At 51.5% G+C, this 12,911-nt stretch overlaps 2 protein-coding genes across 2 annotated transcripts; both read right to left on the reverse strand.

The window, feature by feature from the left end:
* Positions 1-259: 259 nt before the first annotated feature.
* On the reverse strand, positions 260-1,653 carry LOC100493950 (cystatin-A). The gene is made up of 3 exons (XM_002939652.5): positions 1,548-1,653; positions 774-875; positions 260-394 (listed from the first exon to the last, which is right to left on the reverse strand). Exons 1-3 carry the CDS (start codon positions 1,620-1,622, stop codon positions 275-277), a joined length of 297 nt encoding a protein of 98 aa, XP_002939698.2. The 5' UTR covers positions 1,623-1,653; the 3' UTR covers positions 260-274.
* Positions 1,654-8,060: 6,407 nt separating this feature from the next.
* On the reverse strand, positions 8,061-10,297 carry LOC101734526 (cystatin-A). Its single transcript, XM_031896344.1, has 3 exons — positions 10,160-10,297; positions 8,732-8,833; positions 8,061-8,305 (listed from the first exon to the last, which is right to left on the reverse strand). Exons 1-3 carry the CDS (start codon positions 10,241-10,243, stop codon positions 8,186-8,188), a joined length of 306 nt encoding a protein of 101 aa, XP_031752204.1. The 5' UTR covers positions 10,244-10,297; the 3' UTR covers positions 8,061-8,185.
* Positions 10,298-12,911: the final 2,614 nt, after the last annotated feature.

Consider the following 12,911-nt stretch of genomic DNA (forward strand, 5'->3'; position numbering starts at 1 on the left):
ACAAATGCCCTGAAGAGTAAGTGGACCCCAGAAAACCATATATTTTTGGAAAGTTCACTTTCTGACAAATCCAAAATGGTATCGTTCTACCAAGTTGTGTTGCTAAGGCAAATGCTCCCATGGTTACTAGAAAGGCTGTGAATCCCCTGTGCAAGTGCAAGGAGCTTCTCCCCTATTCAAAAATTCACACCCACAAATGTGTAAAACAGCAGAAAATTTTTATTTCAAGGCACTTTGGGCGGCCAAGGTTGGCCAATCCCTGTGAGCCCCACTCTTAGAAATACACCAGTGGGCTGTCCTTGGTCTCACATTCCTTCACATCGGAAAGCGACACGTTCCCACTTAGGTCCTGGTTTACCCGAATGTGAATGTATTCATTGGGTCCCACTTTTATCTGGAAAAGAGACCAACTGTAAGTGGCAACATAATAACATCCTATTATTTCCTACTGTGCCAGTCAGACAGAAGAAGCGTTACCCTGTAGGAATGATATCAATCTCCTTTAGTCTGGGAAGAGCCAATCACAGTGAGCGGGCAGCCCCGTACCCCCCACCCATGTGTCTACTTGCCCCCCCCATTCACCTTCTGTTGTACCGGCTGCCCCCCATCTTTCCCTTGTATCCTCTTCATCTTCTCTTCTATAGGAGCAACTTATGGGACAGGGTTGGACAATCCATAGCCCTCTAGATATTGTTGGGCAACTCCCAGAATCCCAGGGGCAGAGCCATAGAGACCCCCCATTCCCAGTAACCCCCCCATTTCATTGAACTTACCTTCATAAAGTAATTAGTTCCAGCCACGATCTGAGTAGCGACCTCTACAACCTCAAATGTTTCTATTTTCTGATTAGTCTTGGCTTTCACCTCCGCCTGTACCTGAGGGGTGGGACACAAATACATTGCATTGATAGCAGCCCCCCATCTAATGCCTCTAATAACCCCAGTTAGTACCGAGGAGCTTGCACTCTATACACAAAGGAGAAAAGGATTCGTTCGGGAAAAGGAGGTGATCACCAAATAAATCAGCAGCCATTCCGCCTAACATTTGAAAAATGCAGAGGGACAAAAAGAAATGGCAAAATTTTTTGTCGACACCCATTCTTTTGTGACCACACCCCCTAAATCCCCACTCCCAGTTTCCAAAATTTGGCAGGTTATGTCCTAATTACACATAAACAAGACCACAAAACCCCCAGATTACTAATTATAGTTTTGATAATGAAGGTGAAGTTGCCCTTTAAACTGTAAGTCTGAGTTGCCCTAATAGACCTGTTTAGCTTATTAGTTACAATTGTATCTCAGGGCAGGGGGTGAGTATTCTGGGCTTTGCTAAAAGCCCCCTTATCTAATTAAGTTTGAGAAACTCTGTATCTTTTTTGGGTTCAGTGCAGGAGATCAAAGGGAAATGAGGGGCTTTTCAATAAGAATCCGGGATTGTCCCATGAAAGTCGGCCCAGTTGTGCACTGAGGCATGAATGGGCCGTTGTCTCTCTCTCCCAGATAATTGTTGTGCATATCAGACACTGGGGGGGGGGGTTACCCTCTTACCTGATCTGCGATTTTTTGGTCATCTGGGGTTGGTTCCCTGGGAGCACTCATCCCTCCGGCAAGTGGTCGCGACATGTTGGTGAGAAGGAATGAGGCTGCGGTGGGAGAATGAATGGTGCCGGTACCACAGGGACACTATATATATATATATACTCCCTCGTCCCATAATATACGTGGGTGGATATAAAGATTTGTTGTTATGTCAGAGCCGACACCCGGCCCGGGGAGCGTTACAGGGAGAGTTTTATGGGATCAGTTGTGGCCGGATATCTCCCATCAGCCCTGCAGTGTCTGTGCCTCGGTCTATCAGTGGGGAGATAAGATTTGTCCCCCCCCCCAGTGTTTAGTGTGGAACAGGCCACCTGGGACCCACCGGAGAGTTTGACCTCAAGGGCCCCCCAAGCCCCAAGGAACAAATGGGTGCCGTCCGTCTGATAACTACTGGGCCGGCTCAGTCACTGCTTCTCACAACCAATCATGGCCGGGCAACGCCTCATATTATATTCCCCAGAGTAATGAACAATACTGTACCTAATACAGGAGAACATTTATATCCAACCTCCCCATCAACATAGAATAGAAAGGGTTTTCCACTAGATTAGGGTAAGCTTCTTTAAATAAATGTGTCCTACACCGGTCTGGCCAGGGGGTGAGTGAGTGTAGGACGGGCCAGAACGGGGGTGAGTGAGTGTAGGACAGGCCAGACCGGGGGTGAGTGAGTGTAGGACAGGCCAGACCGGGGGTGAGTGAGTGTAGGACAGGCCAGACCGGGGGTGAGTGAGTGTAGGACAGGCCAGACCGGGGGTGAGTGAGTGTAGGACAGGCCAGACCGGGGGTGAGTGAGTGTAGGACAGGCCAGACCGGGGGGTGAGTGAGTGTAGGACAGGACCGGGGGTGAGTGAGTGTAGGAGGGGCCAGACCGGGGGTGAGTGAGTGTAGGACGGGCCAGACCGGGGGGTGGAGTGAGTGTAGGTGCTGGCCAGGGGGGTGAAGTGAGTGTAGGACAGGCCAGACCGGGGGGTGAGTGAGTGTAGGACATGCCGGGGGTGAGTGAGTGTAGGACGGGCCAGACCGGGGGTGAGTGAGTGTAGGACAGACCGGGGGTGAGTGAGTGTAGGACGGGCCAGACCGGGGGTGAGTGAGTGTAGGTCTGGCCAGGGGGTGAGTGAGTGTAGGACAGGCCAGACCGGGGGTGAGTGAGTGTAGGACAGACCGGGGGGAGTGAGTTAGGACGGCCAACCGGGGAGTGATGTAGGACGGGCCAGACCGGGGGTGAGTGAGTGTAGGACGGGCCAGACCGGGGGTGAGTGAGTGTAGGACTGGCCAGACCGGGGGTGAGTGAGTGTAGGACTGGCCAGACCGGGGGTGAGTGAGTGTAGGACTGGCCAGACCGGGGGTGAGTGAGTGTAGGACTGGCCAGACCGGGGGTGAGTGAGTGTGTCTCAACCCTTTCTCCTTGTAGATTGTAAGCTCTTTTGGGCAGGGCTCCCTTCCCCTCCTGTATCGGTTACTGATTGCTTTATATGTTACTCCTTGTAGAGTGTAAGCTCTTTTGGGCAGGGCTCCCTTCCCCTCCTGTATCGGTTACTGATTGCTTTATATGTTACTCCTTGTAGAGTGTAAGCTCTTTTGGGCAGGGCTCTCTTCCCCTCCTGTATCGGTTACTGATTGCTTTATATGTTACTCCTTGTAGAGTGTAAGCTCTTTTGGGCAGGGCTCCCTTCCCCTCCTGTATCGGTTACTGATTGCTTTATATGTTACTCCTTGTAGATTGTAAGCTCTTTTGGGCAGGGCTCTCTTCCCCTCCTGTATCGGTTACTGATTGCTTTATATGTTACTCCTTGTAGAGTGTAAGCTCTTTTGGGCAGGGCTCTCTTCCCCTCCTGTATCGGTTACTGATTGCTTTATATGTTACTCCTTGTAGAGTGTAAGCTCTTTTGGGCAGGGCTCTCTTCCCCTCCTGTATCGGTTACTGATTGCTTTATATGTTACTCTGTATGCCCAATGTATGAAACCCACTTATTGTACAGCGCTGCGGGGGAAGGTTGGCGCTTTATAAATAAATGTTAATAATAATAATAATAATAATAATAATAATAATGTATCTCCCCACAAACACACGAGCCAATGGAATAATCCACTGATGAACCGAGGCACAGACACTGCAGGGATAATGGGAGCCATGGAGCTAAGGAGATGGAAAGATACCATAAAGGTTTACAGAAAATGGAGTCTATTTTGGGTTCTGGTTCCCTGAGCTCACAGTTATTTTGGGGGACAATGGGGGGAAACATTTAAGAATACGAGGGGCAATAGAATTTGCTTTCAGTGTTTGGGTGAGCTTCCATCAGAGCCTCACACCGACCGTGGGTGGGACCCCCATTCCTCATACAGACCCCCATATTAAATCAGCCAAGGACTCTCAGGGAACCTTTCTAGAGAGGCGAGATAAGGGGACATTATAAGGGGGGAACAGTGGCCACTTCCTGTTTGGCTGATGGGAGAAGATGAGTAAATGGGTACCATAGGGGGGCAGTAGTTAGTAGGGTGGGTAGTACTGGGTTAGATGCCCGGGGGGCTCACGGTGGGGGGTGGGAGATAGGGGGGGCTGTTTAGTATCGCAGCTGACGCTCCAACGAGCAGTGAGGAAGGGGCCAGACCCCCCTGGTACCTCCAGGCAGGAGAGTTAATATGCACGTCATGCCCATCTGGCATTTAATCCCAGGCAACCTAGGGCAGCCGGCACACGTGGGCTTCACTGTATTCTCCTGTAAGTGTGCGACTATAAGTCCCCTCTGTTCTGTGACAGCGGCGTGTACCCTAAGGGGTTAATTTGGGCAGTTACTGCAAAGGTTACTTTTGGCACCACATTACCTGCTTGTCACTATTGTGGCAGCAGATTTCTACAGGGGTCACTTTTGGGGACTTGGGGTGCCCCTTTTAAACCCAGGGGGGGGGTCCAACAGTGGCAGTTTGGGAATAGTTGGCATTTTGCATTACTGGGCAATGTAGGAATAGCAACTCCAGTGCTGATTCGCTCCTACCTAATTACATATATTCATTTAAGGTAAAGGGTAAATTGGCATTGCCCCCCCCCCCCGCTCACTGCTCCCACACGTATCCGATTCCTCATTAAATCATATAAACACTTTAAAGCCCTAATTAAGTTAATCAGTTACCAACCTTTCCTGTCACACATTTCCTATATGTCGAGGGGTTGCTGGTTGGCTATTGGCCCTACAGTCGCCATAGAGACGTGCAGGGGCCAATGGGGCCCAACAACCAGAGCCAGTAATGAATCACAGGTGAGATCATCTGATTTTATAGGTAAATTGCCCCTGTTACCTGCACGTACAGTAGGTGGCAACGCTCTTCCCTCAGCCCCGGGGTCCATTCCATCCCTGAGCCAGAACTCAGTTATTGGGTAACTCTCTGCCCCTGGTATAGGCGTCTAATTACTATAATTATTACATATTGCCCATAACTCCAAGGTACAGAAAGTATACGTGCAGAACTGGCAGCCGCTGGCGCCACATAGGGGTGTCATTGCCCATTGGGGGGGGGAATGGGGCAGGGCAGGGGATACAGGGGGATACAGGGGATACAGGGGGTACAGGGGGATACAGGGGATACGGATACAGGGGGATACAGGGGATACAGGGGGGGGATACAGGGGGATACAGGGGATACAGGATACAGGGGGGATACAGGGGGAGGGGATACAGGGGATACAGGGGTACAGGGGATACAGGGATACAGGGGGGGGATACAGGGGATACAGGGGGATACAGGGGATACAGGGGATACAGGGGGATACAGGGGATACAGGGGATACAGGGGGATACAGGGAGGATACAGGGGATACAGGGGATACAGGGGATACAGGGGATACAGGGGATACAGGGGATACAGGGATACAGGGGATACAGGGATACAGGAGATACAGGGGGATACAGGGGGGATACAGGGGATACAGGGGATACAGGGGATACAGGGGGATACAGGAGGGATACAGGGGATACAGGGGGATACAGGGGGATAAAGGGAATACAGGGGATACAGGGGATAACAGGGGGATACAGGGGGATACAGGGGATACAGGGGATACAGGGGGATACAGGGGATACAGGAGGTACAGGGGTACAGGGGATACAGGGGATACAGGGGAGGGGATACAGGGGGATACAGGGGGATAAAGGGGATACAGGGGAGGTACAGGGGGGATACAGGGGGATACAGGAGGGGGATACAGGGGGATACAGGGGGATACAGGGGGATACAGGGGGATACAGGGGGATAAAGGGGATACAGGGGATACAGGGGGATACAGGGGGATACAGGGATACAGGGGGGGATACAGGGGATACAGGGGATACAGGGGGATACAGGGGATACAGGGGATTACAGGGGGATACAGGGGGATACAGGGGATACAGGGGGATACAGGGGGATACAGGGGATACAGGGGATAGGGGGATACAGGGGTACAGGGGTACAGGGGATACAGATACAGGGGATACAGGGGTACAGGGGTACAGGGGGATACAGGGGGATACAGGGGGAACAGGGGATACAGGAGGTACAGGGGGGTACAGGGGTACAGGGGGATACAGGGGATACAGGGGATACAGGGGATACAGGGGATACAGGGGGATACAGGGGGATACAGGGGGATACAGGGGATACAGGGGGATACAGGGGGATACAGGGGGGATACAGGGATACAGGGATACAGGTACAGGGTACAGGGGATACAGGGGGGGATACAGGGGGAGGGGGGATACAGGGGATACAGGGATACAGGGGTACAGGGGGATACAGGGGGATACAGGGGGATACAGGGGGATACAGGGGATACAGGGGATACAGGGGATACAGGGGATACAGGGGGGGATACAGGGGATACAGGGGATACAGGGGGATACGGGGATACAGGGGTACAGGGGGATACAGGGGATACAGGGGGATACAGGGGATACAGGGATACAGGGGGGGGGATACGGGGGATACGGGGGATACGGGGGGGGGGGATACAGGGGGATACAGGGGGATACAGGGGATACGGGGATACGGGGGATACAGGGGATACAGGGGATACAGGGGGATACGGGGGGGATACGGGGGATACGGGGGATACAGGGGGATACAGGGGATACAGGGGATACAGGGGCATACAGGGGATACAGGGGGGATACAGGGGATACAGGGGGATACAGGGGGATACAGGGGGATACAGGGGATACAGGGGGATACAGGGGATACAGGGGGATACAGGGGGATACAGGGATACAGGGGATACGGGGGGATACGGGGGGATACGGGGGGATACGGGGGGATACGGGGGATACAGGGGGATACAGGGGGATACGGGGGATACGGGGGATACAGGGGGATACGGGGGGATACAGGGGATGCCCATTGCTGATGTATCACAGCACCTTAGGGGATGTTGGCATTTAGGCATCATGAGGCAAAGTTGCCAGTTAGTGCCAGCTGTGGGGGAGGGGGGGCATGCAAATACTCAGCTCACTGGGCCCCACTGGGCTCTACTAACTGGGCCCCACTGGGCTCTACTCACTGGGCCCCACTGGACTCTGCTCACTGGGCCCAGTGAGCAGAGTCCAGTGGGGCCCAGTGAGCAGAGTCCAGTGGGGCCCAGTGAGCAGAGTCCAGTGGGGCCCAGTGAGTAGAGTCCAGTGGGGCCCAGTGAGCAGAGCCCAGTGGGGCCCAGTGAGTAGAGCCCAGTGGGGCCCAGTGAGTAGAGCCCTGTGGGGCCCAGTGAGCAGAGTCCAGTGGGGCCCAGTGAGCAGAGTCCAGTGGGGCACAGTGAGTGGGGCACAGTGAGTAGAGCCCTGAGGGGCCCAGTGAGTAGAGCCCAGTGGGGCCCAGTGAGCAGAGTCCGGTGGGGCCCAGTGAGTGGAGCCCAGTGGGGCCCAATGAGTAGAGCCCAGTGGGGCCCAGTGAGTAGAGCCCAGTGGGGCCCAGTGAGTAGAGCCCAGTGGGGCCCAGTGAGTAGAGCCCAGTGGGGCCCAATGAGTTGAGCCCAGTGGGGCCCAATGAGTAGAGCCCAGTGGGGCCCAATGAGTAGAGCCCAGTGGGGCCCAATGAGTAGAGCCCAGTTGAGCCCAGTAGGGATCACAGCCTCAGGTCCATCAGATTATGTGCAAGCATTGGGGGGTTCCCATGGGCTGCAATAAAGGGGGGCTATACTGGTAAGGACTCCTGAACCCCCTGCACGGGCAGGGTCTGGGCAGGAACTGAATGGGATTTGGGCACAAGAAAAGGGAAATCTGACATAGAAAATATCTCATTGCCTTTGGACTCGGCCACCACTTGCCCCCAGGGGCATTTCTGGATCCCACACCCAATCTCAATGGGACTTGAGTTGTGCACCCAGTCTTTTGGATTTGTATAAGTAGCCTGTAACTACCCCCTGTAACTACCCCCTGTAACTACCCCCTGTAACTACCCCCCCAGTCAGGGTCCAGGGTAGAATAACGACAGGAGAGTGGGAAGGGTATAATGATGAGTTTAATTGGATGAAAGGTGGAGCTGAGAGAGCTGAGAGATTCAATGTCTGCCGACAGCCAATAGGGAGACCCTCTTCGTGCCCCACCGTGGGGCTTTGTGCCCCTCCCTTAGAACAGCGCCAGCGGGGTATCCTTGTTCTTGCCCTTCTGAAAGCCCTTCAGCTCCACTTTGCTGTGCAGATCCACATAGATTTTGACAAGGAAATATTCCTGACAGTCCGACTCCACCTGAAACACAGACCCAAAGGGCAGAGACACCAATAAACGACCCAAAATGGTTCTGACTCTGCAGCCAACCTGGCCAGTCAGCTCTTTATTCAGCCGGCTGGGTCTGCATTGCTTCAGGAGTCAGAACCAGCAGTGCAGAGAATATAAACAGAGACACTCTGCTGTCACTATCAGTAATGGAGGTGGGTCAGGAATGTGTATTGGGAACAGTGTTTGGGTGGATATTCCCTGAGCAGCCAATTAAATGGGGGGGGATAATGAGACGGGCAGGGGGGCAATACCCTCGGGGTTTGGGGGAGACTGAGGGATCCCCTACTATAGGGGCACAATCCCGTGACATTACTGACCCCCCCCAGTTGTTCCCCCCCCCCATGTTATCTGTGATTTCCATACGGACCTACAGAATCCCCTAATGGCGCCACTTACCAAGATAATATAATTTGTGCCGGCGACTGTCTGAGTAGCGAAGGAAACGGCGTGGAATTTGTGCAGGTTACGTCCGTCTTTCTTAAACACCTCTCCCTTTACCTGCGGGGGGGGGGGGCAAAAACACAGATACATTACTTGTCTCATTCCATTAAAAATAGGTGCCCAGTTCAGCAAAACCCACAGCATCTCAGCTTAGTACAGGGGAATCCCTATGTGCCATAGTTTTATGGTATCTCTCTGTACAGGCTATGGGCAAACTTAGGGGGCTGTTCCTGCTGAATTGTGCTTAGTACAGGGGAATCCCTATGTGCCATAGTTTTATGGTATCTCTCTGTACAGGCTATGAGCAAACTTAGGGGGCTGTTCCTGCTGAATTGTGCTTAGTACAGGGGAATCCCTATGTGCCATAGTTTTATGGTATCTCTCTGTACAGGCTATGGGCAAACTTAGGGGGCTGTTCCTGCTGAATTGTGCTTAGTACAGGGGAATCCCTATGTGCCATAGTTTTATGGTATCTCTCTGTACAGGCTATGGGCAAACTTAGGGGGCTGTTCCTGCTGAATTGTGCTTAGTAGAGGGGAATCCCTATGTGCCATAGTTTTATGGTATCTCTCTGTACAGGCTATGAGCAAACTTAGGGGGCTGTTCCTGCTGAATTGTGCTTAGTACAGGGGAATCCCTATGTGCCATAGTTTTATGGTATCTCTCTGTACAGGCTGTTCCTGGTGGATAATGCTTAATGCTTTGCCATAAAGGTATGTTTGTTAGGCAGGTAATGACATCCTATTCTAAACGGGCTGAACCCACAGGGTTAATTAATTTAATTCTGCTTCACTGTGTTTCTATTTATCTGTAAAGGGTAAGTAAAGGATATTTTCCTTGTGTTTCTGTATATGGACTTATTCCATATACTTAATCCAGTCCCACTGATAGACAGGTCAGCTTTCCCTTTAAATCAAAGAAGACATTTAGCATGCAGCTTGGGATTTACACTGCTGTCTGGTTGCTATGGTTGCAGACCCTGGAAACCTGGCAGTGCTTTGGATGACAGCATGAACAGATAGGGGGATAAGTGAAGGAATAAGAATAAAAAATGTAACCTGGGGTCACTGCCCCTAGCAACCAGCATATTTGGGGACAGGTGAAAGCAGGGATAGAATGGACCAATGGCATGGCTGCTGAGATAACTTCTTACTGTGTGGTAAACAATAAATTAGCCCCCTTTAGGGTTAAATTAACCAGGGGGGGCAGAAAGAGACAGGGCCCCTAGGGGCCCCCCCAGAGACATCCAGGCCCAGCGGATACATAATATAGAGTTATGGGGGGTATATAAAGGGCCCTGGGTACCGGAGTGGGCAATTCCCTGATTAAACATCATTATATACATTAAAGCCCTAATTAATTGCCCTAATTACGGCCACTTACCTGATCGCACAGTTTCTGTACATCGGCGGTGGCCGGTTTGGCCGGACCCAGCGACCCCGGCATGGGGACTCCTTTAGTTGCCATTGGGCCGAGCAGAGAGGGTTGCTGGGAGGGGAGTGTTGGGGTAACAGTGTATGGGGGCAGGTAGGGCTGTATTTATACTGTGCTCAGGCCCTTCCTATAGCCCCGGGGCAATTACAGTGGGTGTCAAGTGAGAGATTTGGCAATAACCCCCCCACCCCCACCCCTCTCTCTGCAGCGCCCCGGGGAACCTCCATTCCTCAGTCATTACGTGGTTATTTGTCTCTTATAATTATCTGATCAGCCCCTGGCGCCCCGAGCTTATTCCTGATTTATTTCCCTGCCACTCCCGCAGGCTTGTCTTTATATTCAAGGGGAACTAACCCTACTTATTCCAGCTATTGTAAGCAGCAGTCCTGCCCTGCTTTATGGCTGAGATTCTAGCTATCTGTATAACAGAGCATTCTGTCACAGTGGCACAGATCCTATCTGATCCCCCCATTGTAAGCAGCAGTCCTGCCCTGCTTTATGGCTGAGATTCTAGCTATCTGTATAACAGAGCATTCTGTCACAGTGGCACAGATCCTATCTGATCCCCCATTGTAAGCAGCAGTCCTGCCCTGCTTTATGGCTGAGATTCTAGCTATCTGTATAACAGAGCATTCTGTCACAGTGGCACAGATCCTATCTGATCCCCCCATTGTAAGCAGCAGTCCTGCCCTGCTTTATGGCTGAGATTCTAGCTATCTGTATAACAGAGCATTCTGTCACAGTGGCACAGATCCTATCTGATCCCCCATTGTAAGCAGCAGTCCTGCCCTGCTTTATGGCTGAGATTCTAGCTATCTGTATAACAGAGCATTCTGTCACAGTGGCACAGATCCTATCTGATCCCCCCATTGTAAGCAGCAGTCCTGCCCTGCTTTATGGCTGAGATTCTAGCTATCTGTATAACAGAGCATTCTGTCACAGTGGCACAGATCCTATCTGATCCCCCCATTGTAAGCAGCAGTCCTGCCCTGCTTTATGGCTGAGATTCTAGCTATCTGTATAACAGAGCATTCTGTCACAGTGGCACAGATCCTATCTGATCCCCCATTGTAAGCAGCAGTCCTGCCCTGCTTTATGGCTGAGATTCTAGCTATCTGTATAACAGAGCATTCTGTCACAGTGGCACAGATCCTATCTGATCCCCCCATTGTAAGCAGCAGTCCTGCCCTGCTTTATGGCTGAGATTCTAGCTATCTGTATAACAGAGCATTCTGTCACAGTGGCACAGATCCTATCTGATCCCCCCCATTGTAAGCAGCAGTCCTGCCCTGCTTTATGGCTGAGATTCTAGCTATCTGTATAACAGAGCATTCTGTCACAGTGGCACAGATCCTATCTGATCCCCCCATTGTAAGCAGCAGTCCTGCCCTGCTTTATGGCTGAGATTCTAGCTATCTGTATAACAGAGCATTCTGTCACAGTGGCACAGATCCTATCTGATCTCCCCATTGTAAGCAGCAGTCCTGCCCTGCTTTATGGCTGAGATTCTATAACAGGACATATGTCACATTCATGGTCACACCATACTTACCAGGAGTGATGTGTTTGATGCACATACGCTGGTGTGAGGTGCAGTTTATCCTCACTTGTCCTTACTGGACCTTTTGTTCCCCCAGGCCGCCCTGCACTCATGTGACACACCATAAATTACAATCAGCCGTGATTATATACAAACACTATATCTCCCTGCTCTCCCTGCTAGAATCCCAGCTTGGGGTGGGGCCGGTCAGACAGATTTATTGTAAATGTCATAAATGAAAGCAATAATGTGTCCACATTGGTTATGACTGAGTCTGCAGCCCACAGGCCCAATCTCATTCACCTCTCCCACCTGGGCTACTGTAACCTCAGAAACACAGGTCTCCCTATAGAACAAGCAGATCTCACTCTGTATCTGAATTTCCCTTTATTAAAGCCTCGCTCCTAATCTCTGGTTCATGTGTTTGATCCCCCCACTCGTGTTTATTCCCCATTTGTGTATTTAATCCCCCACTCAAGTGTTTATTCCCCATTCGTGTGTTTATTCCCCATTTGTGTATTTAATCCCCCACTCAAGTGTTTATTCCCCACTCGTGTGTTTATTCCCCATTTGTGTATTTAATCCCCCACTCAAGTGTTTATTCCCCATTCGTGTTTAACCCCCCCACTCATGTATTTGATCCTCCCCACTCAGGGGTACAAGTTACATGGCAGTTGTGTATTTAATGCCCAGATGGGCTCCCTGCATTTACCCATTGGCGCCAAACTGTGCCAGGGAGCACAGTGCCCGGCTGCGGCTGTAAAGCCCAACACAGCCCTTTCCCACAGTCACACCGGGGCACGGGCAGGAATATCATTAGGCTCCTCGTAAGCCACTTTTAGGCCCCGTGTATAAAACCTGATTCACACCTGAATGAGTTAAACAAAGGGCAAGTAAGGTCGACGGGCGTAAAACTGGGTTTGTTCTTTCTAGAAAACAACATTTGAGGAAATGGGAGAGATGTGGGAGTACAGGCAACGATACTGCCCCCGGGGCAACGATACTGCCCGTATGGAACATGGGGCCCAGGCATGGGGAGGAAAGGAGATTTCGGCACCAGTCAAGGAAGGGTATTTCTTCTTTAATGGAGCAGCTGCAATAAGATGAACCTTCTAAATGATATGGAAAAGAAAACATTTGGGAATTATGTTTATTAGCGAG

The sequence above is a fragment of the Xenopus tropicalis genome, chromosome 2, assembly GCF_000004195.4.
Source record: "Xenopus tropicalis strain Nigerian chromosome 2, UCB_Xtro_10.0, whole genome shotgun sequence".
In the NCBI taxonomy this organism is placed as follows: Eukaryota; Metazoa; Chordata; class Amphibia; order Anura; family Pipidae; genus Xenopus; species Xenopus tropicalis.

Excerpts from the sequence above, each read along its gene's own strand:
- LOC100493950 (XM_002939652.5), bottom strand. The coding sequence starts at position 1,622 with ATGTCGCGACCACTTGCCGGAGGGATGAGTGCTCCCAGGGAACCAACC. Across the intron at positions 876-1,547 it reads ACCAAAAAATCGCAGATCAG|GTACAGGCGGAGGTGAAAGC; the intron begins GTAAGAGGGTAA and ends CCCACCCCTCAG. Across the intron at positions 395-773 it reads GAACTAATTACTTTATGAAG|ATAAAAGTGGGACCCAATGA; the intron begins GTAAGTTCAATG and ends TCTCTTTTCCAG.
- LOC101734526 (XM_031896344.1), bottom strand. The coding sequence starts at position 10,243 with ATGGCAACTAAAGGAGTCCCCATGCCGGGGTCGCTGGGTCCGGCCAAA. Across the intron at positions 8,834-10,159 it reads TACAGAAACTGTGCGATCAG|GTAAAGGGAGAGGTGTTTAA; the intron begins GTAAGTGGCCGT and ends CCCCCCCCGCAG. Across the intron at positions 8,306-8,731 it reads GCACAAATTATATTATCTTG|GTGGAGTCGGACTGTCAGGA; the intron begins GTAAGTGGCGCC and ends TCTGTGTTTCAG.